At 43.9% G+C, this 26,337-nt stretch overlaps 3 protein-coding genes across 7 annotated transcripts in view; 2 read left to right on the forward strand and 1 right to left on the reverse strand.

The window, feature by feature from the left end:
- On the forward strand, positions 1-21,906 carry MAPK14 (mitogen-activated protein kinase 14). Of its 3 annotated transcripts, none has more exons than XM_009098335.4 (12): positions 1-366; positions 7,033-7,162; positions 7,518-7,576; positions 7,950-8,061; positions 8,545-8,574; positions 8,989-9,036; positions 9,473-9,587; positions 10,051-10,122; positions 17,610-17,689; positions 18,212-18,290; positions 18,569-18,742; positions 19,510-21,906. In XM_009098335.4, exons 1-12 carry the CDS (start codon positions 251-253, stop codon positions 19,575-19,577), a joined length of 1,083 nt encoding a protein of 360 aa, XP_009096583.1. In that variant the 5' UTR covers positions 1-250; the 3' UTR covers positions 19,578-21,906. The 3 variants fall into 3 exon arrangements, with proteins under 3 accessions (XP_009096583.1, XP_009096582.1, XP_050841042.1); XM_009098334.4 differs by lacking the exon at positions 17,610-17,689 and adding an exon at positions 15,526-15,605 and having other exon boundaries at positions 17-366; XM_050985085.1 differs by lacking the exons at positions 1-366; positions 17,610-17,689 and adding exons at positions 475-644; positions 15,526-15,605.
- The window catches only part of LOC115484595 (collagen alpha-1(I) chain-like), a 20,467-nt gene continuing 15,656 nt past the window's right edge, over positions 21,527-26,337 (reverse strand). The window contains exons 4-5 of one of the 2 annotated variants that reach the window (XR_007780105.1): positions 23,938-25,484; positions 21,527-23,370 (exon numbers count right to left, since the gene is read on the reverse strand). The gene's annotated coding sequence lies outside the window, so the exon portion shown is untranslated. The remainder of the gene's footprint in view (positions 23,371-23,937; positions 25,485-26,337) is intronic. The other variant, XR_007780106.1, reaches the window with a different exon arrangement.
- MAPK13 (mitogen-activated protein kinase 13) overlaps positions 23,353-26,337 on the forward strand; it is a 16,341-nt gene continuing 13,356 nt past the window's right edge. The window contains exon 1 of one of the 2 annotated variants that reach the window (XM_050985084.1): positions 23,353-23,621. In XM_050985084.1, the coding sequence (XP_050841041.1) occupies positions 23,503-23,621 (119 nt within the window). In that variant the 5' untranslated portion in view covers positions 23,353-23,502. The remainder of the gene's footprint in view (positions 23,622-26,337) is intronic. The other variant, XM_050985083.1, reaches the window with a different exon arrangement.

Raw genomic sequence — 26,337 nt, forward strand, 5'->3', positions numbered from 1 at the left:
GGGAGGGGGGCAGCGGCTGCGCGGGGCGGGGCGTGAGCGGCCGGCGGCGGCAGCGGGGGCGTCGCTGCTGCGGGGCTGCCCCCGCCCGGGAGCGCTCGGGGGAGGGAGCGAAAGAAGGAAGGAAGGAAGGAAGAAGTCGCTGCAGCCGCTGCAGGAGGACAAGGAGGTAGTGGCAGCGGCGGTGCTGTTGCAGCCGCAGGCAGAGCCTCCCCCTCCCGCCGGGCCGGGCGGGGCGGGCTCCGCAACCGAGATGTCTCAGGAGCGGCCCAAGTTCTACCGGCAGGAGCTGAACAAGACGGTGTGGGAGGTGCCCGAGCGCTACCAGAACCTCTCCCCGGTCGGCTCCGGGGCCTACGGCTCCGTCTGGTGAGTGCTGGGAGAGGACGGGGCAGTGCGGAGGAGGTCGCGTTAGGTCGCTGCCCCGCCCCGCGGCCCCCTGTGCCCTGCAGGGACCCGCGGCGGGCTCCGTGCGGGGTGGGCACCGCGGCCAGCGGGGCTCCTCTGTCCCCCGGGGGTTCCTGTCCCCAGCTCTCCACCAGCCTCCTGCAAGAGACATTTTTCCTCCCGGCTTTACGCGCGGTGCTGCCTGCCGGGAAGCCGCAGTCTCGTCTTTGGAATGCGTCGGGGATTGCACCACATGGCAGGTGGCTCTGAAACATTTTTGCAGGGGAAGATAATAATGTGTCGTTCCCGGCCCCCCCCGTCCCGCCCCGAATGAGCTCATATGGACATATTTCAGTGCGATTTCTTGCAGTTGGTAGGTGGGAAGTGCAGAGGGATGGAGCCTGGTAAGCCCCCCCATAGCTGGCTTTGCAGAGCTGAGGGCTTGGCAGCTCTTGTCCCAGTTTCTTTCCGGACCTGAAGGATAGATTATATTTGAGGCAATTGTCTTTTCATCTGGAATTTGTTGATAGACAAGAAGTAGAGAGAATGCTGGGAGGGCTGGTTTTGTATCCTGACTTGTTTTAGTGGATTTACAAGCACCGATATTTTCTTGGCAATAATAGATGAACACAGGAGGACTCGTTTTATTGCTATGGAATTACTGCAATACACATACTGCAGTATGTGCTCCCTGGGAGAGTAAAGTCCTGCTGTGAGACCTGCAGAAATACAGGGAGCTCGAAGAGTTTAGTTTTTAATGCTTATCCAATAGGAACAAACCAGGCTACATGTGTGAGGTACAATACGTCCTTAATTTGTAGCTTCTCTGCTGAGCTGCGGTGGATCATTAAACATAAATGGAGCTGCATACTTTGCTTAAGCTTAAAGACAAGGTAGTATTTGAATCAGTTTGACTCTAGACTTTAGCAGTCATTTAGTTAAATGTTCACAGATTACTGCCTCCTTTGAGTAAGAAACATCTTCCACATGAGCATTCTGGGTTTTATTCTGTGTTCTTTGGTTCTGTCAAAGTCTGAGCAGAATTTTGAAATATAGGTGCATAATTGTAAAGCTGCTTTGCTGTTGTGTTTGAGCAGGCATGCATATGTTTTTATTAATGTAGTATGCAAATTTACATTATAGGTATCAATTTTATTATAAGGAGGGACACATGCTGCATTTTGCTAGTAAGGAAAATAAGTTCCTTTGCACATGCTACAGTTTTAATGAAATGCTCAGGTATTCTTAACCTGTTATAAAATTGTTGCTAAGTTGAGCTTAAATAACTTGCATTTTTAAAAATGCTGTGATTGAAGTGTGCAGAGGCTTGCATTTCATAAAAGTAAACCAGGCTGGTCAATTTTGTAGCAAGAATAACCAGTATGCTTGCTGAGGTATGTTTTTGGTTTGGTTGTTGTTTTTTTTTTAATATAATTATAGAATGATTTTGATTGGAAGGGAATAGACAGGTTTCTTTTGGTGAAAGAAGGACCTTGTTGACACGGCTGATAAATACTCCTTGTAAGTGTCACAGAGTTATGCAACTCCTGAAATGTACAGGGAAATTAATTTGCTTGATGCCTTGTCCTTTGTATTTTAAGGTTGATCCCACATCATATACCCCACTCCCATTTTCTCTTCCCCTCCCTACAATCTCCACTGTACATGTAATACTTGCAAAGTTTGTTTTCGACCAGTAACTAAAGAGTTTGCATCATGAATTTCCTGTTTTGCTGTGTCAAAACTTTCAAAGATTGTGCAACTTTGTTCGAACCAAGTGAAACAGTTTTGTATTGGAAGCAATTTCAGACATGTGGCAGAGTCTTTTTACAGTCCATGTTAATGGCTTCCTCTATGTTCTTCTAAAAATAGTTTTCAGAAAAGATGTAGTGATATGGAAAGTATTTCAGAATTGAAAAATTCAAGAAAACAACAAAAACTTTTGCATATTTATGGACATTTATCAAGCTGCAAGTGGTGATGCATATTATTTATGGTATTCCTGCAAGGACTTGTTCTGCTCTGTCCCTTTAGAGGTTTTTTTTTCTGTCCACTAAAAAGCTACCTAGTTTCATTTGGGGTTTGGTGTATCCCTGTTGGGATAGTACATAGTGGTCTTTTAACAATCTTTAAAATGGTATGTTCACTGCATTATTATCAAATGTAATCAAATGTTCTGTTGTTTAAGTTGTCAAAATGAGGCATTTGAAAATGAGGAATCTCCAGAAGGTGGAGGGGAAAATGAATAAAAAAGAAAGCATTAAGGTGCCAGATGAGTCACTTAGACTAGGGAGCTGTTGTTGTAGGCTGCTTTGAATGTGCTGTGAGTATGGCTTGGAGCTCTCTGATGCACAAACCTGACTGCTGGGGGGGTCAGTGGATGGAGGGAGAGGCATTTTCTGCAGGCAGCCTGAGACACTGCCTGAAACGGGAGCAAATATTGCAGTGCTTTCTGAAGGCTGATGTGCAGTGCTGGAAGAATGAGGTTCAGATGGCCAGCTCAGGTGTTTTTCAGGATCCATTTTTTAAAAACTGCAAGTGTTGGTGATACGAGTAGGAATTCAGTTCCAAAACTTTGAGAAAAATCTACACATATCCTCAGATTGATTCTTCCTAGATCACAGAACAATTGCCATGGCATCTCTTGTATGAAATGCTGTTTCATTCATTCTTGCAACATTTTGTGTATTTATACAACTCAGCCTCTTGCATGCTTTTGTAACCAGGCCTGCGTTGAAAAAAGGGTTCCTGACATATTCATTTTGTAATTCTTCACGTAAGGAGAGAGGCCTAGACAATACAACATCTTGCAGTGGGAAGTTGCTGAACAGAGATGGGATTGATTGGTGACTCAGACTTCAGTTGGAGGATTGCTTCATTTCTTGCCTGTGCTGGAGGGAAGTCTCGACTCCTGGCATCAGTTCAGCCAGCTCTGAGCTAAGAAAAATGGTGTTTTCACAAATTTCCCATCAATTTCTAAAAGGCTGTGAAGCACATTCGGTATATTTTAGTTTATTTAATTGTTATATTTTTGCAGCTGTTCTTTGTTGTATTAATGCCTTTGTAAAATAAGGGGCTTGGTTTAATTGCTTGCAAGCTATCTGTATTGCCTTAATTAATTTGGAAAGGATTGGACAGCCAAGACTTACTCTTCCTCAAAATCTTGCATAAGATTTTTTTTTTAGCTTTTTTAAAATAGACTGTCAAGTGATACAGCTCTCCTAAACCTGTGATTTCTTCCCATTTCAACCCACAGTTGTACTAACACTGAGTCTGAATTTCTTGGGTACTGAGAACTCCCAGAGAAATGCTATAGATTTAAGGAATTTTAAAACATTAGGGTCTAGAGGAAATGAAATAACCCTAAATACCACGTTTGTAGAAACAGTTCCTCTGTAGATTTTTTCCTAATCCCTTATCAAAGCCTGCAAGTGCCTCCAAATCCTGTGTGTGCTCGGAGGGACAGGTGCCTGCTCCTCCTGCAAGGTGTGGTAGATCTGTGAGGAGTGATAGGAACAGAACTGTAAAAGTGAGTGGGATGAAGCAGCCACACAGGAAGGATTGGCAGAAGATGTGTGGGGAGGGGGGAGTTGAGTAGGAGAAGGGCAGGTACAGAAAAGCTGTGAGCAGAGCTCTGAAAGTGCTGGCAAGGAGTTTGGACTGTAGGGGAACTTGGTGTATTAAGGAGGGAAATGAGTGAGAGCACGTGTCCTACAGGGAGATTTTTATTGCAGCTTTCTTAGAAGCAGAAGCTAATCTAGCACAGGGGAATGATGTTTGCAACTTTCATAGTGTGCTGGGAGGGTGATGACTGAAGGGCAGGTACAGAAGTGACTGCAGTCAATAATAAACTGTCAGGTGCTAACTCTGTTTTTCTGTCTGATTAGGAGTGCATAAATTAACTTCAGAGGTAGCACTAAGGAGATTCAGTTAGCTTGGGTATTTGCAGAGGTATTAGCAATGAGCAGCATATATTTAGCAAAATAGCCTTTGCACAAAAATTAACATTGAGATTATTTAATATTTAAATAAATTGTGCTCATAAGTAACCTTGTTACTTGGTTCTCTAAAGTAATTGTTTTCTTCTACCTCCTGTGTTCTGGATTAAATTCAGGTTAGATCAGAATTGTAATTTTAGCTCACTTGGGGTGAGGTGGATGCAGTTCATTTGCTATAGCACAGTACTATGTAAGAGGTTAAAAAAAAGTGTGATAAATTCTAAATTTGGGCTGATCTTGTTTCAAAAGGGATTTAAAACTGAGGATCATGCATTTTTTTTCCTAAGTGGACTTCTTTAGCTGAAATGTGGTCAGTGTAATGCAGCTGTTTTCAAGTCTGTGATGAAAGGCAGCTTAGTGTTTTTTGAAATGTTCTCCAGCTGACAGCTGTTCTGTAGCTCTGCAGGAGCCATTAGCCAGTTATCTGTATTGGCAGAAAATTACTCAGCATGATTTATCTGTGGGGACGTAGTCTTTAGGCCTAAATATGACCAGACTTTGTGTTCTGACTTTAAGTCTAGATTGTGAATGTTCAATTATACAGAGTTTTCTTTCCTGAGCTTGTACATTGTGCTGTTTAACCAGTACTGCTGGCTGCAGTTCCCTTGGAGGTTGTACAGCTACTACAACAGCACAGTGACTTGATATGCCCCCAAAAAATGTAATTTGAAAACAAAAAGTGAAATCGAATTTCATCTGAATCCTGAAATAGCTTATTTTATGTCTGGTGGCCCTGAAGTCTCAAAATCTTGTAAACCAAAAGAGAAATTTGACTCTGGAGCTGTGGAGGTTTGAAATGCAGGGGATCACCTTCTTTGCAGGATGAAAGAGTTACTGGTATTTGCTGCATTTTGTACCTGAAGTGTTTGGAAACTGGTGAAGATCCATGACTAATTTAGAGCAGCATGTGCTGAATGATGATGACTACTCTTATTTTTGCTCTAAGTCCTAGGAAACACCTTATGTATCAGTAAAATCCTGGCATGTATTTTCAGGCCAATCTAGAGATATTTGTGTATTGCAAGATGGTGATTTTTACCTGAGGCTGAAAAAAATTTGAATTCTGAATTTCATGAAGTGTTGCTGCTTAAATACTGATTTTTTTTTTTTTTAGTGATGTGTGAAAACTTGAAAATTTGGATTCAGCATTAAAAACTGAATGCTTGATGGCTTCTTTTGTGTGCCTGGCTGAGGTGTAAAGGATAACTTGCACTGGAAGTAGTTGCTGAGGGGTGTTTGTTGAGCCAGTGTGAGTAGCTGGAGTAATTCAGCTCTGGCAGGTTGCTGCTGCTGTGACCTGGTGTACTCCCTGTGTTTTCCAGAGAGGTCTTTCCACTCTGTGCATGCCCTTTATAGAAAGGGAGATGCTCTTCTTCCACTGTGCACAGAGGGATTTTCCATTCCCTGCCAGGGCCTGGGGGAAGGGTCACTGCTCATAGGAGCCTGCTGCTGGTGTGTTTTCTATTTCTCATAAACTTCACTTACCAAATTCCTTGGAAACTGGCCAAATTTGAGATAAGGAGTCTTTTTTGCAGGTTAATTCTTGGTGGTTGCTTTAAAAGTAAATGACAGCTGCCTTTATTTCAAAGAGCTCCTTTGGTGGGGTTGGCGTTGTGGTTTGCATATGCAATTGTGGGTTTATTCTAGGACTGCTCTTGAGATTGGTTTTGAGCTTTGTTAGTTAAGCTTTATATTTAACACTTTGCCTTTATAAATATGTAGCATTCCTTTTTGCTTGATGTTTATCAAGAACTAGTGCATACTCACTTTTAAATGGAATCAGAAGTTCACCTGAGGCATAGATACAGCAGGAAAACCAACCAGTCTTGTCCTTGTATGACTCTTTCCATTCCATGCTTTTCGTTGCCTTGAGTGAAGTGTTGATTTCATATCCTCTCTCTCTTCCTCTTTCCTTTTGGACAGACCAGAGCTTTATAAGTTGCATGAGAAATTATTTAAAATATAATTTTACTGTACTATATATATATATAGTTATAGACTAGGATTAAATAAGTCCTCATGGACTCTTAAGAAAAAATACTATTTGTATGTACAAGGTTTCTGCTAAAGGACAAGTTTTGGTAATGTACAGCTACTTATCATTCATTCACATGCACTTTTGTGTGACAGAAAAGTGATTGGATGGGATTTACCAAAGAAATTTAATTTCAGCTTCAGTTATGATTAACAACAATCATAACTGATTTTATTAGGCAAAGTCCTGGATTTTTGTGTGAATTTAATCCATGAAAATAGTATTTTGAACATAGCATTTTGTGATCAAGTGTGGTGTTTGAAAGTATGTTTAGGAATAGTGGTAGTATTTACAAGTACTCTTCTCTCCAGAGTTTTAGTGCATAATTATGTTTAAGAGCACTTCAGACAGCAAAGTCATAAACATTTATCTTTCTTTCTACAAGATTTCCCTTTACTGTGTGGACAAGGCTCATCTTTTAAACATTTTCTGCAGGAACCAACAGTTGTGTGAAATTGTGAAGATTTTGGGTGGCGTGCAGGTTATGGACCAGGATACCTAGAAATCATTTTCATTGAGAAATGGTGTTGCCTGTAACTCAGTGTCTAGAATAAGTGTGGATTTGAAGGCATTGCTAAAGAGTTAACTTGGTGATTTGCCTGCTTTGTGTTGCAGTTCTGCCTTTGACACCAAGACAGGTTTGAGGGTGGCAGTGAAGAAGCTGTCCAGGCCCTTCCAGTCCATCATCCACGCCAAGAGAACCTACCGGGAGCTGCGGCTGCTCAAGCACATGAAACACGAAAATGTGAGTGCAGGCACAGCCTGGGAGTGCTGTCCCAAGCTGACTGACATCCATCAGCATTGCTCTTTTATGGTGCATGAGGTTTTTTCCTCATGCTCAGTGCAGAGCTTGCAGTAGTCCAAGGTATTAGAGTATCCAGTTCATGATAATTGGAGGGAGTCAATGGAGCTGCAGAGCTCTCACGTGTGTCTGCGTCAGGTTTGCAAGTTCCAGGAGGCCTCATTAGCTTGCATAAAGCACAACACTGAACAGATGGAAATGAAACATCTACTGGAATAAATACTTCAGTGCCACAAAGGATCTTAGTAACTGCTATAAATATATTTCACAGCTTTTCTCTTCACTGTTTTCTTTTTAGGTGATTGGCTTGTTGGATGTGTTCACCCCTGCCAAATCACTAGAAGAATTCAATGATGTGTAGGTAACTTCTCTGAAGATTGCAACAAAATGTCTTTTGTATCTCCTTATACCTCGCAGGCTGTGACAGAAATATTTGTCTCTTTAATTTGTCTGCCATCACTCAGAAATAATCCTGAATTCCAGCACAAAATTACAATATATCCTAAGCCATTGGACTTGTCAGAATTGTTTACTTGCTGTGGTTTACTGCCCAGTGCTGTTGGACTGACTGTACTAATTTGCTACATTATTTAAAGTGTCACGGTCTATGTTTCATTGAGCAACGTGCTTTGGGACAGTCAGCTCTGCTACTGGAGATTTATAGGGAGTTTTTATCCTAATCCTATTCAAGAGATTTCTTCATAGTCCACATGTTTGCTTTTGTTCACAGGTACTTGGTGACACATCTCATGGGAGCAGACCTGAACAACATTGTGAAATGCCAGAAGCTCACTGATGACCACGTGCAGTTTCTCATTTACCAGATCCTTCGGGGCCTGAAGGTGAGTGTGTCCCCCTGTGTTCCCTGGATGGAGACAGCTCACCATGGGGGGTGGAAGTTCCTGGTGAATGTTGCATCCTCAGAGATGTGCATAGCGCTTCTATAACTTCCCTAAAGTGTTGTAGAATAACATTTTATTATTGTTCTTTCTTTTCTGCCTCTCTGGAGCTCTGCATCAGTAAGGTTACCTATCATTTTTATGGGCAGAGTCTAGAAAATGATGAACTGTGATGCCCTCTGGTCTGCTCTGGCAACAAATTTTCCATTTCTTCAGTTTTGTTTACTTGTGTTGTTCCACTCGTGTGGCAGCACTGCTGGGTGTTCCTAAGGAGAGGCAAACTGGAACACCCACCTGGTGAAACCCACAGACACACAGACTGGAGCATCTGAATTGTGTGGGCTGGGTAGGGCAGTATTTTCCAGGGAAGAGATGAGGAGGTGGCTGCTTGGACTGTTACATAAATTTTGTCATCTTATTTTACAGTACATCCATTCAGCTGACATAATACACAGGGTGAGTATTCATTCTAAGCTTGTTTCCTGTAGTGAAACAATATCTTTAAAAAATGAAGCATGAACTTTTACAATATAGCACCAAGAGAAACCAGAGAAAATTTTATGAGAATTTTTTTGGTTAAGTAGTAAAAAGATTGAACAGGGGAAGGGATTGTCAAGATCCATAATTTTCCTTTGTGAATTAGCTTTTCTCTTAAATACAAATATGCAGCACTGATGTTGCCTTTAGGCATATATGGGTTATATGTGACACCTCTGAGAACCACAGAAGAGATTTCTCACTCTGATAAAATAATTTATCCAAAGTTAGTATTTGCACTCAGTTAGAATCTGTGTTTTTATCTCCATTTACAATTTTATCTACTTCAGACTCATGAAACAACACTGTTAATGCTGATGTTTAATTTTTTAGGATTTAAAACCCAGTAACCTAGCTGTTAATGAAGACTGTGAGCTAAAGGTAATGTAATTAAAAAATCTGATTTGTTTGACTGAGATTTGAGTGCCATGTGAATGTCCCTTAAGTGTCAAAACAATTCCTTTTGAAAATACTTTCATAGAAAAGTAAAATATGCTTCCCAGCATATTTTACTAAGGATGTAAGGATGTGGTTTATGTATCTGGTCCTGTGTTTTTAGTGAATCATCATGCAAGTGCAGAGTTAACAGCTTTAGTTTGTGTTTACTTGTTTTGGAGACAAGATACCCAGACATAATTCTGATTGTTGAGTCCTACGCTGTTCTAGCCTAGTGTCTTTTCACAGGTTGTGAAATTTGGTTTCATAACGTGTTTTTGCAGCTCTCCCACCTCTCCTGTCCCCAGTTCAGTGCTTGCCTGGTTGTTTGTGCCGGGTGCTTTGCAGTGTTGCCCTGCAGGGGTTGTGTTTGTGTTTGCAGATCCTGGATTTCGGGCTGGCCCGGCACACGGATGATGAGATGACCGGGTACGTGGCCACCCGGTGGTACAGGGCCCCTGAGATCATGCTGAACTGGATGCACTACAACCAGACAGGTAATGCCCTTGGCCAGCACAAGAACTCTCTGTTTTGTCAAGTTTCTGAATTGTGAGGGGAGAAGAAAAGAGGTTGTCCTTGCATCTGCTCCCCCTTCATTTGGTTGCATAAGTTGACACTCTTGGTGATCATGTTTTGGAGTTGGTATTTGAACCACTTGCTGTCAGATTGAAGTGAAGAATCATTGTGATAGCATTCACCAGGAATTTGAACCTTTGAAACTGCAATGACCAAAGTACTGTCAGCACTTATCCCTTGCTTTTCCTAGCAGAGTGGTTTTTAAAACAAGTGACTGGGATGTGTCTGGTTGAGGAGAATGCCTGGAGCTGCAGTGTGAAGAAATGACAAAAAGTGCCATGAGACTGTTTCAGGACAGAGTTGTTTGCTCTGGTTGGATGGGATGGTTCTGCTCAGGCTGTATTTTTATGCATCATGTTTTGTTTTCTGCTTTATTTTGTTCAGTTGATATTTGGTCAGTGGGATGCATTATGGCTGAGCTGTTGACTGGAAGAACATTGTTCCCTGGCACAGACCGTATCCTTTAGAAGTAATTTCTTTCTTGAAATTGAAATTAGATCTTCATTTTCACATAATTGACAAAAAAAAAAAGTTCTGGGCTTAGTTATGGACTTTTGTTTGTTTGTTTTTAAATTAATGGCTTCTTTTACTCACAGTACAAAGAGGTGAGTTCTTGGTTTTGCTGCACATCTGTTCCTCTTTATTGTCTGTTGTCATCATTAGATTTATATACTCTTTGTTTCTGTTACTTTCCTTTAAGTTTATTTAAATTGATTAGTTGAGTTTATAGCTAATACTTGCATGGATGTCTGCCAAGAATCCTCTCATGCTTCAGGTTTCTTGCAAATGTGATTCCCTTCTGGCCTCTCTTCTTTTCTCCTGGAGGTATCCTGGCTGTGAAAGCAGTGGGTTTGCAGATTCTTTAGTGCCAAGGTTCTCATTAAAATTGCTCTGAAATGTTTTTAGGTTCCATTTCCATGCTTGACTGAACAGACTGGGAACTTTCTTTCACAGTGTGCTTGTACTGATGTGAAAGTCAACCTTGAATAAAATCTTTCCAAAATATTTTTTTTGCCTCATCAGAGTGGGCTGGGTAGGACACTTTGGCAAATTTGAGACAACTTTGTGAGATTTGGTCATATTTTCCCCAGGAAATTGGAAGTGAGGCTTCATGCAAATTGTTGCACTTAAAATTTTTGCTCAGCCACACAAGATTGGGGTGTAATTTACTACTGGCAGGATTTTTCATTGCCTAGAAATTGGGCTTTCATTTGGCAGAGAAAATTACATTGCCCACCTTTTACCAAAGTTTATTATTTCAACCACAGTCTGTTCATTTTAATAACTTCTGTTAATTTGTTAGCATTTGTGTCAGTTACTTCAAGTATGTTAGCACTTGATGAAAAGAAAGCTGGTGTTGGAGTTGCTGCCTGCTGTTTGTTTACCTTCAGAAAGCATCTGGGTTCCAAAACTCCCTCCTGAGGAGAAGCTTTCATTCCAGCTTTCACAGTGTCACCTCTTTTCAGTGTGCTTAACTTTATCCTCTCCTCTTTTTCTGCTTGACTCCATCTCATAATTTCTCTCTGAATTTGTTGTACTGTGCTGTGTAGTCATCTCTGCTGTATTTTTCTCTTTTCAGATACAGAAACTGAATTAAACAAAAGCTGGTATATTTTTATCTGTTGATTCAGCATGTGTAGGTTGGTTTGGACAGATTTTTTTTTTCTTTCTTTTAAGAAAAACTGAGATACCAAGAGTTGTTCATTCAAACAAAGCAAAAGCCTTTAAGCTGTTGCCATTATTTAACCCTAGCAACAGTGACACTTCAGATTTTAAAGAACCTAAAAGAAAATATTTGTAATAGGATTTGCAATGTGTAAGAAATGCTTCATGGTTTTGATTTATTTTGTGGTTTTTATGAATTGAACAAAATGGTGATTCTTCCAAATCTGACAAGTTTTTTATCCAACTCTGTTCTTAGCTGTAAATTAGAGCCACTGATATCTGCAATGCAAAATGAATACTTCTAGGATCTAATTTATTTGCTTTATCATAATAAGGTACTTCATTCATTTATGTCTCCCAGCAGATGCTTGTGATGATTTACTTAAAATGCTCAAACTCATTTGCAAATGGCCCTAATGCTTTTTAATTAAATGCTCTTTCTGTTCTGAGTTGCTTAGATTTAAGAAAAACAGACCAAATCCTTTCCTATCCTAGACAAAACTTTGTAGTACTGTAATTCTTCCAGTGCTTCTGTGTTTGTGCTTTTTGATCAGGAGGTTAAAACTAAAAGGGGAGCAGGGTTGGTTCTGAATCTTGTTTGTGCATGGAACATTTACCCAAGGATTGGAAAGGACGCTGGCTGGCAGCTTTCACTCCAGGTCTGCTGGCATCCAAAGACAGCAAGCAGAATTAAGACAACAGTCAGTTCTAGTTTCTTCCTGTCTTGGAAGGCTCTTTGAAATCTTTATATGTGCATTATTTTAGGGGAGAGTTGAAGGGGTTTTCTGGGTTTAGATCCTGTTGGGTAGTTCTGGACTCTTAATTTCATTGTACCCACAGATTTGCAGAGGCTCTTGTTCTTCCTGTAGTGTCACTGTACAATTGCTGACTTACTGACTTTGGAGTTAATATTAACATGAATAATTCAAGGTATGTTTGCCTTGTGTCCACTAGCCAAGGATGTGATATATCCAAATCCACTGCAGTTCTAGAAAATTCCCTGTGCAGTTGGAGGCAATGGGACTTTGTGTTGCTGGAAATTGCTCCTGTTTGACAACTGAATATTTGAAGTAGTTCTTGCTTTTTGGTCTCAAGATGTAAATTTTCTCAACTGTGTAGCCTTACATTTCCAAAATTAGAGTGACAGAATATGTAATGGCTTCTCAGGATGATCATCCCCCTGTTCAGATGGTTCTCTTGTTTGAAGTGTTGGTCCCTTTCAGCAAGGATTTGGCAGAAATGCTGGGATGTTATTTGCAGTCCCTCACATATTTCCTTGTACAGCCTGGGGATGCACCCATTTAGTGCAGGTAAGCTGTAAGTTCATTTAGCCAGGTAAGTAAAAAAGTTGGACTCTGAAATGAGGATCTTCAGTGCTATCTGTGATGATTGTCCTTCTGATAAATGAATGTTGAGTTTAAACTTCTGAATCTGTAGAGATTCTAAACACAGCTGTCATTGACTTAAAGCAAGAATTGAGATACTCTTAGGAAAAAACCCTGTTGTTAATTTGGGTTTAGCTCTGCAGGATTGCTGAAGTGCTTCTAATTTACAACTGAATGTAAATTATTCCTATTGTAATCTATGGGTAGAAGCATTTGGATGAAAGATGGATTTCTAATAGTGCTAAAATCTCTGCCAGGAGGTGGAGAAGGGGATCAAGATTGTGGGAAAGGAGTCAGAGACCAAAAAGTGAGGTGATGAAAATCAGAGTCCTTCAGGCATTGGACTCTGATCCTTGTGGGTCTCTTCCAACTCAACATATTCTGTGCATGGGAGGCTTAGCTGAGCCTTTCTTGTTGGTATTGCTCTAACTGTCTGATGCCAAGATGAGTTTCTGTTAAACACATAATATTAAACTTTTACAGCTCTGAATGTGAATGATTCATACAAATAAGCAGGAAAGTTGACTTTGTTTGAATATTTGACTTGCACAATATCACATGAAGTAAAAAAAAGAATATCTAGGTTTTTCTTGTACTCGTTTAGCTTTTTTGTATGTTTTGTGTTTCCTTAAACTCTGGAGGGTGGGTTTTTTTTTTTACTGTTCAGTATTATGAAACTTCCATGACAACTAACCAGTCTGAAATTGCATATTCTTCTGATACACCTTGTTCTTGCTTGTGATGGCAGCTAAAACAACTTGGAACTTTGCTTTGCCTAGATAAGCTCTTACAATCTTGTGAGATTTGCTGCTGATGGTGATAGCAGGTTATTTTCTGAATTTTAGAATCCCTCATCAGTCCTTGGGAGTACCTTGAAGATGGCCCTTGGGGTTTGCATGCTGTGCTTTCCTTCCCCATGCACATGTGGTGGTGTTTTTCTTCTGCTTTGTATTTACTAAAGCTCTTTCCTGTCTTTAATTGCTTGTGGCTCATTTCTCTGGGAGGTGCTGGGCCCTGTAGTTAAAGAATGCTGCAGTTCAGCAGGTTATAGAGGGCAGGCCTAAAACCAGAAGCAGGGTTAGGTTTTGGCAGAGGCAGTTCCATAGTCTGTGTTTTTTCTTATTTATCTGAGAAGTATCTTCCACTAGCAAACAGGGCAGCAATATTGTTGGCACACCAGTGCAGAGCCTTTTAAATAACTTAAATATTCAAACTGACCTGTGGCATGTTAGCACTCTAAAAATTTGCACTTCAACTGCTGCTTGCACAGGAATAAGTGAAAGAAGTAAGGACTGTTTTAAATAGCTCTGAAGAAAATCTAATTGACAGTTGTGGTTATAGAGTGCCCTTTGCTGATTCTCCTACAGCAGTGCATATTCTGATCTCATTTTAAGCATTGACTCTTCAGAGTTTGCAATTCAGCTGTGCTAAATCCAACTAGATATTGGGTTTACTCTTAGATTTCGAGTGTTTTGAGTAGCTAGAAGTTTGCCAAGTAACTTTACAAGTGAAAAATTAATTCAGCTGTTCTGACAAAGTGCTGATTCCAGAGCTCTTAATTAATGTGATAGATAAAACTTTAGACTAAAGTTTACCTCAAAAGATGGTGGTTTTAGCAAAGCATTGGTGATTCCCTTCATACAGAGTTTGCCAGTATTACAGGAACTCTGTGGTTTTTTTCTGGGGTTTTTTAAAACAGGTGACAGTTTTTGAAGTTCTTGTAGTACTCAGATTAAAAGATACTCTAAGAAGGAACTGCAGCTGTATCTTCAGCCATCAGGAAGGCATTGACCCCAGAAAACAAGATTGTCAAAAAAATGTGTAACTACGTTGGTATAATTTTAAAGGCAAATATAAACATGGACAGTCTGAAATCCCTGTGGAGGATAATTCAGGGAAAAAGGGAGATTATGCATTGATGGTCTTAAAAAGGATACTTAGTGTCTTCTTAGTGTTTTGAGATTTAGACATGAAACAGTGTCTTTGATGGAATTCCCCCCTCAATTGTGTGTTTTGTCACCTAGGCCTTGTTCAAGGGGACAGCTCAGGCTGGCCTGTGGCCTGCTGGGAGCTCTGGTCCTGCTAAAACATTCTTTGCATTTGCAGTGCTCCATGCTGAGAGCTCTCCACAGACACGTGTTAAACCTGAGTCCCTGCTCTGCTTCTCCCTGCTCCTGCAGCAGGTCTGGAGGGCAGAAGGGATGTTCAGGTGTTTGATCCCCCTGCCCTGGTGGTCCCAGGAGGTGCCTGGGCAGGACCCTGTGCCAGCTGCAGCAGCTCAGCTGCCCTGGCTGTGGGCAGGGTGTGCCCATGGTGAAGTGATGCTGCAGGGTCCAATCATTTCCTTACCTCCTGAGCTTCAGAAGTGGCTGAATGGAAGGTGTTCACAAAAAGCCTTGGCTTTCCTCTTAATATGAGTGCCTACCCTTTGCAGCCTTCTGCTTTACTTCAGCTGTTACTAATGCAACCTAATCCTGTGAACTGCAGCTTGGTGTGGGGCCTGAGGGGGTGAAGGGAGCATGGAAGCTCAGCCTTTGCCAGTGGGGCTAAAGATTTCTGCTCCAAAAGAGTTCAGGATGCAGTGCCCGATTCCATGCATGTGGGGTATCTGTAGGCAAGATGTTCAGTCTGTCTGATACAGAGAGAGCTCAGTTATATTCAGTTGTAACAAGAGGAATGAATATGGTTTGCCTAAAATAGCTTTTCAGTCAAGGCCTTGGCAAGAATTAATTTTCAGCATTAATAGGGTGATGTGTTGCGCTTTTCATTTTGATTTCTCCCAGCATTTTCCTTTATGGTCCATCATTAGATATTGATCAGTTGAAGCTCATTTTGAGACTCGTTGGAACCCCAGGGCCTGAGCTTTTGAAGAAAATCTCCTCAGAGTCTGTGAGTTTACACTTTGATTGTAATATCTGCCCTTTCAGAAGTCCCAAGTTTGTGTGTTGTTCTCCTGTAGTCTTATCTGTAGAATGTGTTGGGATTTATTTTTTGTTATTTTTCTTCCTTTGTAATTCTTTGCTCTTGGATGGCTTTAAGTTCTTATGCTTTGTGTATCTGATCTTTATTCCTCTTACCTCTGCCCATGGTATGATTTCATCCTTCCATATTCTCATTTTACTGCTTCGTGACTTTTCTCTCAGTTTGTGGGTTTATGCTTTGTGATCTGTTGTATCATCAGGTGTTACTGGGGAAGTATTTTCCACAGCTAAGAGCTTGAGGCTTGTCTCAGTTATTATTTCTCCAGATTGCATACCCAGGGATCTTTCTAAATAGGAGCAGGTGTGTTATCCTCTAAACACACACAGTCCCTTCTGTAGTGTGATTAATTTCTGAAACACTGCTGCCATATCTTTGGTTTTGTAGCAGAAAATGCCTTTTAGGTGCCTTTCTGTAGCAGCTGTTTCAGGGCCCACAGCAGAATCTGCTCTTCACTTGTGCTATGTGGGATGTTGCTGTATGGGGCCCTTTTACCAAGGGAGCACCAAAAAGGCTTCCTGCAGTCACTTTGGGAAGGTGGCCTCCATTTTCAGCCACTTGCTGTGCTGTAGGAATCTTGAATTGTGAACTTGTGCAAACCCAGTGTGAAATGGCCTTTAATTCTACCTGTTCCTGAAGGAGGAGTGGATAAATCAGAGCCAGGGATGAACAGGTGAATGCACAGTGAGCACTGAGGTCACTCACTGCTGTTGGTGAGCTGCAGCAGAGGATCAGAGCTGTGGAAAGTGGTGAGAAGATTATGTAGTGCTGCAGCTTATTGCTCTTGTAACAGCGACTGTAAATACAAATGTGAGATTAGCCCTGAATAGCACCTGCTGAAGGATCTGCAGTGCAAATTGGGATAAAATGGTCAACTTGCTGAATATCCCACCAAAGTAAAAAGCCCTGGGATGTTCCAGCTTTGGAGAGATTAGAGCTGAATAACCCAGATTGATTTGGTTGCCCTGTGAACTGACCTTAGGGCTACTCTGGTGTTTGAACTACAGGGGATTAGCAAGAGACATAAGATGGAAGGTTGACTAAATTAAGCAGAAGATTAATTTGCGTGTATAAGTTGAAGTGGGTCGTTTTTTAAACATTATTGCACAATAAAAATAATAATTGCTCTTATCCAGGTTTGAAACAAGGCTGTTTGAAAAAAAACCAAAAACGGGCAGTAAAATACGGTTTCTACTTTTTATCCATTGTATGGGGAAAGCAAAACTCTTAAGTGTTTGATGGTTTTGTGTGTGTCACTATAACAAATTCTGGTTTTCTGCTGCATTACTTTACTGACTCTCACTTTCCCTGTTCACTGATACCTGCTAACTCTGTTTTATGCAATGCTAATGTTTTGCTAATTTTGCATTTAATGCCTTCTGTCACCCAGCCCACATCAAAGGGCACTCAGAGCTGTTCAGAAGGTGTCAGTTGTGAGCCAGTTTCACTTTGCACCACAAGAAGCTTAAGCACTTTCTATGCAGCAAGAGGAAAAAAAAGCTGGTAACCAGTGCAGAGGGTAGAGTTTTTGTTTCTGTTTTAATTTTTGTTCATTTTCCTGAAGCTGTGTATAGCGGCACAGCTCAGGGAAAATTTTGTGGAGTAGCCAAAGGAAACGTCTACTCTGATGGCTTAAAACTGCTGGGAAATGTGAACACAACCTTGTTGGAGTGTAATGCTATTCCCTTGGACAGAAATACTTTCTGTACTGGCAGTTACCAACTGAGCAGTGATTCTCCATTGCTTTAAGTGTTCACTCGTGAACATCTCACAGGTAGCTGAAAAAATTAGTGGTCCCTGCCTGTATGGCTTTTGCCTTGTGGTTTGCAGAAGAGATGCTTTTGTATGCGACTGTTTTCTGTTTGAAATGGTTTTTGCACTGTTTTTAACAAAGCCCTTGACGAGGCACTTAAGATATTAACCAGCTTCAGCAGATCATGCGTCTGACGGGAACGCCCCCTGCATATCTCATTAACAGGATGCCCAGCCACGAGGTGAGATCTGAGCAGAGGAAGGGGGTGTGCAGGGCAGGGCTTCACTCAGTGTTCACCTTCTGTGAATTAAATGCTTGCATGTGGCATGGGGTGGGCAATTAACTACCTGCTCTTCTGCAAGATTTTTGTACTAAACGAAGATGTGAGATTTGGACCGTGTGTGCTCAACCACAGACGTGTGAGACTCGGGAGGGTCTGGCTGTGAGCTGGTTTTGCATTGTGTGCTGTGCTGTGCAGCTCAGCAAAGCACAGCAGGCTGCACCCAGCCTTGCTGGGACACAGGGGCTCAGCTCTTCCTGCGCCTCTCTGCTTTCCAATCTTACTTTGCCACAAGTAATGTCAGCTCTTCCTCTACTGTCTTGAGTGTCTTAGTTGGGACAGGGTAATGCTGATGTGCTTAGTCGGTGTCAGAGTTAGCAAGGAAACAGACCATAATAACCAGTGCTTCTGGATGGTTGAAAAGTACTTGATCTTGCTGGCTGGATATTGTCTGATACTTCAACAGAGCATTTATTTCCACAGGCAAGAAACTACATCCAGTCTTTGTCTTACATGCCGAAAATGAACTTTGAAAACGTGTTTATTGGTGCCAATCCCCTGGGTAAGACTTGTTTATTAAGTTTTCCTGAAGCTGAAGCTAGCATGTCCTGTCCTTTGGAGATTCCCAAAGCTTTGTTCTGGCTGCAGGAGTAGTGCAGAACAGGGTTATGTTTATGAAGGATGTGTGAGCCAAGGGTGTAAGAGGAAGACAATGCTGGATGATTGTGGGTCCTGAGAAACTACAGATTCCTCATCTGTGTTGAGCTTTAGAAGCTTTACATTTCAGAGTAGAGTCCCACAGGTCATGTGAGAGATCCTCTGTGTCTGGTGCTCTTGCAGCTGTGGACTTGCTGGAGAAGATGCTGGTCCTGGACACGGACAAGCGCATCACGGCCGCGGAGGCGCTGGCCCACGCCTACTTCGCCCAGTACCACGACCCCGATGATGAACCCGTGGCAGACCCCTATGACCAGTCCTTTGAAAGCAGAGAGCTTGAGATTGAAGAATGGAAAAGTGAGTCTGGGGCAGGGAGAGATGGTCAGCTTCTCTTGTAGTGTAGAATCATGGAATATCCTGAGTTGGAAGGGACCCACAGGGATCACGGAGTCCAACTCCTGGCCCTACACAGGGGTCCTGTACAACCCCAGAATTCCATCCTGTGCATCCCTGAGAGCATTGTCCAAATGCTTCTGGAGCTCTGGCAGCCTCAGGGCTGTGCCCATTCCCTGGAGAGCCTGGGCAGTGCCCAGCACCCTCTGTAGGAAGAACCTTTCCCTGATATCCAGCCCAACCCTCCTGACCCTGCTCCAGCCGCTCCCTTGCACAGATTGGAGCTGCCCCTCTCAGACCTTGATGAGTGTCCCCTCAGCCTTCTCCTCTCCATCCCGTGAGCTGAGGTTCAGCTAAGCCATGGTTAGAGGCACAGCAAAGTGATAAAAACATGGGCATCCTGTTGATTCTGTCCTTACACTACATGAATCTACCACATGCTGTGTGCATATTTAGCACAGTCCCTGGTAACTAATTACTACTAGGAGCACGCAAACATATCCTTGTTTTCAAACTTACATCTCCTCAATGCTCTGGAAGTATCTTTCATTGTGTATGTTGGTCTCTGAGAGTGGTGTAACCATTCTTTTCTTCTTTGTCTTAATTAAACTAATTTTGTTTAAAATGCTGTTAGAACATTTGAGGTTGTTGCAGGTTTTCTTGCATGAAGGTGTGTCTGGTAGTGCTCTCATAGTCCTGCTGCTAAGTTTCTGTCCCACTTCTCCCCCTAGGCCTGACTTATGATGAAGTAATCAGCTTTGTGCCACCCCCGCTTGACCAAGAGGAGATGGAGTCCTGAGAAACTGCTCTCTTCTGTTCGTCCCACTTCACTGTGAAGGGAAGGCCTTTTCATAGGGACTCTCCAATTATCGTTCAAGTGCCTCATCACAACAATATTCTCCTTAGTGGAGGGGTTTTGTGTGTGTTGAACTGGGGAGGGAGGGGGGAGGGAAGGAAGCTGAGTCTATGTAAACATGCTGCATGCTCTTGTATTCTGTGTACAGCCTGGGGCAAGCCTCTGGAGACCTGTTCTGACTGCACTTAGTTCTTCCAGAGTAACAGTGCACCATCAGTCTGCACTGCTGGGGTGAGGTGAGGAAGGTGACAGTGACAGTTTGGTTGCAATCATTGCCATTTATCAATTCTCCTACAACTGAGTAACCTCAAAAAGAATGAAAGTTGGTGTATAGACTTAGAGAGTCCTCTGTTTTCTTCAGGACTGAAGGTGGGGTTGAGGGATGTCCTTGTTCAATGCCAGGCGTGTGATTTACATCCAGATCTTCCTGGTGCAGCAGAGCGTAGAGGCCTTCTGGTGTCTGATTCTTGGAACATGAAAAGATGTTGTTTGAAACTGTAAATATGTTTGTGCCTTAAATAAATGGGGAGAGAGGGGAAAGGAAGTCTGGGGTGGAAATCTGACCCACTGTTCTTGAGAGTGAAGGCTCCCAGGTAGTGAGGCATGAACTCAATGTAATTGGGAGGTAATTTTGAGGCAACAACTTCAACCCCTGGATTGGATATTCCTGTGTTTTTCACTTTCCTCCTCCTCTTGTTCTGAGGCTTCTCAGCATTATCTCCCAGGAGCCAGAGGTTGGGGAAGATCCTTGCTAGCCACACATTTGTGTATTCTGTTCCCTACAAGGTGGTGTGTTTTTGCATGTTGTAGCTGTATGTGCATGTAGAGCTGCTTGATTTTTGTCCTTACTTTTTGGGGATGGCACTGGGGGCAGTTCAATCGTCAGTGAAATGTTTGCTGAGCACCTCAGGCAGTGCCACAAAATCACAGCACCCTTCCTCCTGTGCTGCAGCTCCTTGTGAAATACCTGCCATCCTAGTGGCTTCAACGAGGGAAGGATGTCGTGTCCAACACCAGAGAAACATGCACCTTTTTCTTTGTTCTGACCTTCTCTCTGCAGAGGAGGAGAGCTTGGGTGGAAAGGTTTCTTGTGAGATCAAGTGTAAAAACGTTCTTTAAAGAAATGACTATAGTATCTTGTGCCAGAACTTAAGTTATTTCCTGAAAAGATTTCTTTTTAAGAAGTATTGGAACCCAAAGCAGAAATAAGCATGCATAAACACACAATCACCCTTTCACTGTCTATATCTATAAATACAAATATTTATATACATAAAACTAACATTTACTAGAAGTTTTTTTATCCTCTCACGTAAGAGCTTCTTGGCTATTTCTTAGCAGGTTGATCTCTGCCCAAGGAAACATGAGAAGGGAGTATGTTTGAATACAAACGTGGTTCAAATATTTTGTATTTTCCAGTACTCTGCATGAGTGAAGTGCCCTGAGTTAGAGACTGGCAGGAGGGAGGTTTCTCAGCATGTTTGTGTGCTCCATATGTAGCTGGGGAACTCAGGAGCCCAATTTTAGGGCTCCTGGAGGAAACATTTTTAGACTTTAATTTGTTGCAGGCATCCTGTGTGGGCAATGTACTCGTGTATGTGAGGAGAAAGGCTTTTACAGTATTTTGTATTCTTGTTACCTGTGGGGCAGAGAGTGTTTTTGTAATGTTTTGCCCCATGTTTGAAAAGGCAGCACAAAGGGATGGGACGTGGATGACAAAGCCATTGATTCTTCCTAGGCTACTTCCCAGTGATCTCTTCAGGCCAAAAGTTCAATAAAGGTCTTGGCTGAGATGAAGAGAGCAGCTCTGTTGTGCTCTAGGATAAAACTCTCCACAGCCCAACAAAATCAAGACAAAAAACCTCCCTTTTCTGCTGGGCCAGCAGTCTGGGTATTCAAATAAAAATGTAGATATACTATGTAAACCTACAGCAAGATTATTTTTATCAGCCATTTTCTGTGTAGATGCTACAGTGTGATTTCATGCGGAAATATTGCTAAAGATTTTTAAAACTCTCGGTGTTGTGTGTGTGGGTGTGTCTGTGTGTGTGAGTGGGAATGGTTCATTGGAGTCTGTCCTCTGAGGGAGCCCCTGGGGCACAAACTCCCTGCTGCCAGTGCTGTGCTGTGCTCAGCTGCCTGGGCACGATGCTGCACCCAAAAGCAGAGATCTGCTATTTTGTTTCTATCCATGGATTTTGCTGTAATTGGTTATGCCAGATAAGATGTCACAATACCACTGGTTAAAAATAAAATCTATTTTTCAGATTTACTGCACTGCTGGTACTTGGAAACCTCTTGCACTGAAGTGTTGAGTTTTAGTATGGTGTGAATTTCTCTGCTGTGCTGTGGGGGATCCTGGGTGTGATGGCTGGGAGGGAACAAGGTGACTGGAGGTTAACTCTGCTGCCATGGGGCTTCTTGTCCATTTTTCCACCGTTCTAAACTTTCCTGTTTGATTTGGTCACTGGAGTTAACTCATCTCAGTACAGCCCAGACCTGCCCCAGCTATTCAGGACTCCCTAATTGGGTGCTGATTGCCTGTGTGTGCAGCAGCAGCTGAGCAAGGGCTGTGTTCATCAAATAACCCAGGAGTTACATGTTTGCTTAAGGACCAGGAGCTTTTGCTGTGACACCTCTTGCTCACAGGTGTATTTATAGACCCAGCCAAGCTGTGGATTATTTCTTGGCTGTGCTGCTGCTGCAGCCAGGGCTGATTACACAGATACTGCCACGGCGCCTTGTTCCTGTTTGTGTTTATGAACAGCAGGGCTGCTTGCAGAGCATAAGGGCCATTGCAGTGGTTGCACATAAAGCAGGCACAGTGAATGTTCCCCACCCCCTTGATTGTGCTTTTCCTGTAGGGACACCTTTGCAGGTGGCCTGTATGGAAGGAGCAGAGCTCTGGGCAGGGTGGAGGGCTGCTCTGGTAGAACACTGTGCAAGCAGCTAGGCTGGCTTGGTAAGGCTCGGCTTAGTCACTTCCTTTGGGGAGTGGGAAGGATGCACCTCCTGTGTGGGAGCCCCACCTGAGCCTCCTCTTGCTGAAGGGAAATGTTGAGGTGCTCTCTGCTTACCGGGAATGGTGCTCGTGGGCTGGGGGTGCTGGGCTGGTTGGTCACAGACACGGTGATGAGCACGGGCCCGAGAAGAGCCAGGAAGGGCTGAGAGCTGCTGCAGGAGATGAAACCGCGCCCAGCAAAGCCTGGGGCACAAACCGTTCTGGGGATGTTCCCATCCCACAGCTGCTCCTGGAACCTCTCGCAGCAGTCACTTGGAGAGCCTCAGCCCACTTTCAGCACCTCCCCACGCTCCTGGGAAGCCGGGCTCGGGAGAAAATCGATGTGACCCCATGGTGTCCTTTGTCACGAGCTGTCCATTGGCTTCGAGAGGATGCTCCTGCGTGCCTGACGTGATGCTGTCTGTGGCTTGCCCCTCGGATTCCCCGGCTCGGCGAGTCCTTACTCATCCCCTTGTTTGGAGGAGGGATTTCATGAGCCTCTGTCCGAGCCCCGTGAGGATATTTCCGGGCTGAGGGAGCAGCAGAGTGGGAGCTGTGGATGACAGGGGCTGCCAGAGGCGTGCCCGAGCGGGGCTGGCTGCTCCCCTCCTGCAGCAGAGCCCAGAGGCACCTGTACAACACCGAGGCGTGTCAGGAAACCTGATGCCTCACCTCTGCCAATGTGGAGGCGGAGGGAGGAGGGCCCAAAGACATGTCCCTTCACGCTCGCAACAGCTGAAAACAGAGAAGCAAACTCGCTAGAGCCTTTTTCACCAGCGCAGGAAGGCTCCCCGTCCCTCTCTCACCCCAGAAGCCCTCCCGTACTCCACTACTCTGGGGGGGTGGCTGTCCCACACCCGTCGGGCGATGAACATCGCAAGGAGAAGAGGCTTTTACAGACAGGAGGTGAACAACACGCTCTGGGAGCTGCCCAGGAGATACACATCCCTCCACCCGCTGGGCTCCGGGGCCTACGGCTCCGTCTGGTGAGTGGGGTCCTGCTCGCACCGCCCCGGGGCTGGGGGCGTTGGGAGTTCCGTGCCGGGGGGAAAACGAGGAGGCGCTTGGCAGCACCCCTCCATTAAGGAAGGACATTTGCATTTGTGATGGGGCCAGGTTGTCTCCTGTCCGGCTGGACACTCGCTCGCCTGAAGAAAATGGTCAGCCCGGGTGGGCAGAGAGAGGAGAGGACTGCCCGGGCAGCCGAGTGTCACCTTGGCACTGGGGTCAGGCAGATTTTGAGCTGCTCTGGACTCGAGCTTGCGTTAAGGTTCCTGTCTGGTAGCACAGGCGGGGGAATACCTGGGTGTCTGGAAGAGATTTGTCGGTGATTACAGAGGTGGGAGCTGGAACAGGGCGTCATTGCTGCTGAGTCCCAGGCAGCTGAAGCAGCTGGACAATACAACCCCCTCCTGATACAGTTTCCAGTTTGAAATCATAAAGTGGATAGAAATTATTGCAAACCAGGATCAGTAACAGACGGGACTTCCTTCATGGCTGATGATGAACCCCAGCTACAAGAGAGCAGCAGGAGCTGCTGTTAATTATTCAGCCAGGCAAAGGTGCCTGAAGCAAGAGCAAGCACAAGGCAGAAATTGCTGGGTTTGCACTGACGAACCAGAGATGGGCAGCCCTGAAAGGTTAAATATGAAACAGTCCATTGATAGTATCTGAACAGAGCCCTTATTTCATAACATGCTGAGCTAAAAATAAATGAAAAAAAAAAAAAAAAGAAAGAAAAAAGAAAGGTGTGTCTGTTTTCATAGGTGTTGGGCAAAGTCTGGCCTGCCACTGGCACTAATCCTGAAACCCTGGTGTCCAGGTTTTGTCCTTCTCCTCCAGCTTCCAGTTTACAGTGGGGCATTCACTTGGCTGCCCAATTGTGTTTATGCCTCTTACATTCTTAAGTAAGTCCTGCAAAATCAGGCAGGATTAGACTTGACTTTTAATTTGTATTTGTACAGCGTTCCCTGATTTTTATCACAGAGAAAATCAGGAAGAAAAATAAAGACAGGACAAAAAAAAAAAAGGAAGAGAGAAATCCTTTCAAGTTTCCTTGCCCAGCCGAAAAAAACAATCATCAAAAGAAATCTTTACTGGTCCCTGTAAAACTCTCAGCTTCTCTGGAGCTCTCAAGAAGGGAGGCAGAAGCAGCCCGGGGGTGCGTGGTGGTTTTGAATGGACAGAGCTCAGGAGGGAGGGCTTGATGCTGATTGCTGTACAAAGCTGAGGCAGAAAATGTGGAGTTAGGATTTGCTGTCCTCTGCTGGGAATTGCTGGGAAAATTTCCTATTGCAGCGTTATGCAGCAGTGGCTTTTGCACCTTCTAGAGCAGCTGAGAAAGTAACGCAGGAGAATGCTTCTGCCCTTTTCGATTTGCCAAAATCTGTAGGGATTTGGCTTCCAGCTGAGTGTGACTGTGAAAGAAGAATCTTCTGACCCCTCCAAGGCTGGTCTTGCTGATCTCTACCAGCCAAGGCAGGGACACAGCTCTGCCTGCCTGAGGTCAGCCCAGACTGCATCTGTTCACTAAATCTGTGCTGGGGAGAGCATCGAGGCTCTCCCAGCTGCATCGACTGCATCGGCTCTGGGCTGGGATTATGGCAAGGCTGTAACCAGCGCTGTCTGTGCTGTGCAGGCTGAAGCTCCACCTGCAGCTCTCCTGTGTTAGGTGCTGGGGTTAGATTCTCTGTAGGTCAGCAGCTGGGAGGACATCCTCAGATTGGAAAATCTGCCTTGGGTTCTGCAGTTTGACTCCCTGGTCTGAGTTCCTTCCTCTATTTTCCTGGCTCCTCCAAAAATTTTACATAGTGCTGTCCCCTCTGCTGACATCTGCTGCAGTCCTGAAACTGAGACAAAACCTCACTGAGAGTCCTCCTAGGACACCCTACATCATCTTCAGCACTTCAGCAGCCTTGTGTAGCTGTTCCTGCACTTCCTTTGCTTCCCCTGACTCAATATTTGTCAGTGCAAGGCTGGAGGGTGCAGCTGGAAGCCATGGGATTGAACACGATTATTTACAGCTCTTCTGCTCCTGTGGGAGATGGGATAGGGATTTCCGAAGCAGTGGGAACTGCTCTGGGAATCCACAGTGGGATTTAGCAGGAAAAACCTTTTTTTTTCATCTGTTTGCCTCTTGGGAGGGGTCAAGGAGGGGCTGAGACACCCCTGGAAAACACCACTGAGAGCCCTGAATTCCAGCTGTCTGTCTGAGGACCTCCCTTCCCTCCTTGGCGATCTGAGCAAGGAGCCTCCAGAGGGAGAGGAGCAGTCACAGGATTGCTGTGTCCAGCTGCAAACAGCCAATGTGACCAGCAGGAATAACACAGCGTAACAATGCCTGCAGCAATGGCTGCTGTACCAGGTTTTCATCAGCTTCAGAGAAGAGTCTCATTTGCAGCCAGACCTGCTCTTACACAGAAGCAAATACGTAATCAAGGATTCTGAACACAGCAGGATTAATTGCAGCAGCATTTTCAACATGTGATATCCACAGTCTTTGCACCAGAATACAGTGAAGGCAGCTGGCCCTAAAATACAACAACCTCCAAGCAGATGGCAAAGCAGAAATTGCCATATCTTTATTCCCTTATCTCCACGCATTAAGGAAGGAGAAGGCAGAATTAGAACTAATTCTGACCTTTAGCCATCTGTGTTTCCCTTTTCTCTCAGCTCTGTTACCTCCAGCTCATTTCTGCAGGT

The sequence above is a fragment of the Serinus canaria genome, chromosome 26, assembly GCF_022539315.1.
Source record: "Serinus canaria isolate serCan28SL12 chromosome 26, serCan2020, whole genome shotgun sequence".
NCBI lineage: Eukaryota > Metazoa > Chordata > Aves > Passeriformes > Fringillidae > Serinus > Serinus canaria.

Excerpts from the sequence above, each read along its gene's own strand:
- MAPK14 (XM_009098335.4), top strand. The coding sequence starts at position 251 with ATGTCTCAGGAGCGGCCCAAGTTCTACCGGCAGGAGCTGAACAAGACG. Across the intron at positions 367-7,032 it reads GGGGCCTACGGCTCCGTCTG|TTCTGCCTTTGACACCAAGA; the intron begins GTGAGTGCTGGG and ends TTTGTGTTGCAG. Across the intron at positions 7,577-7,949 it reads CTAGAAGAATTCAATGATGT|GTACTTGGTGACACATCTCA; the intron begins GTAGGTAACTTC and ends TTTTGTTCACAG.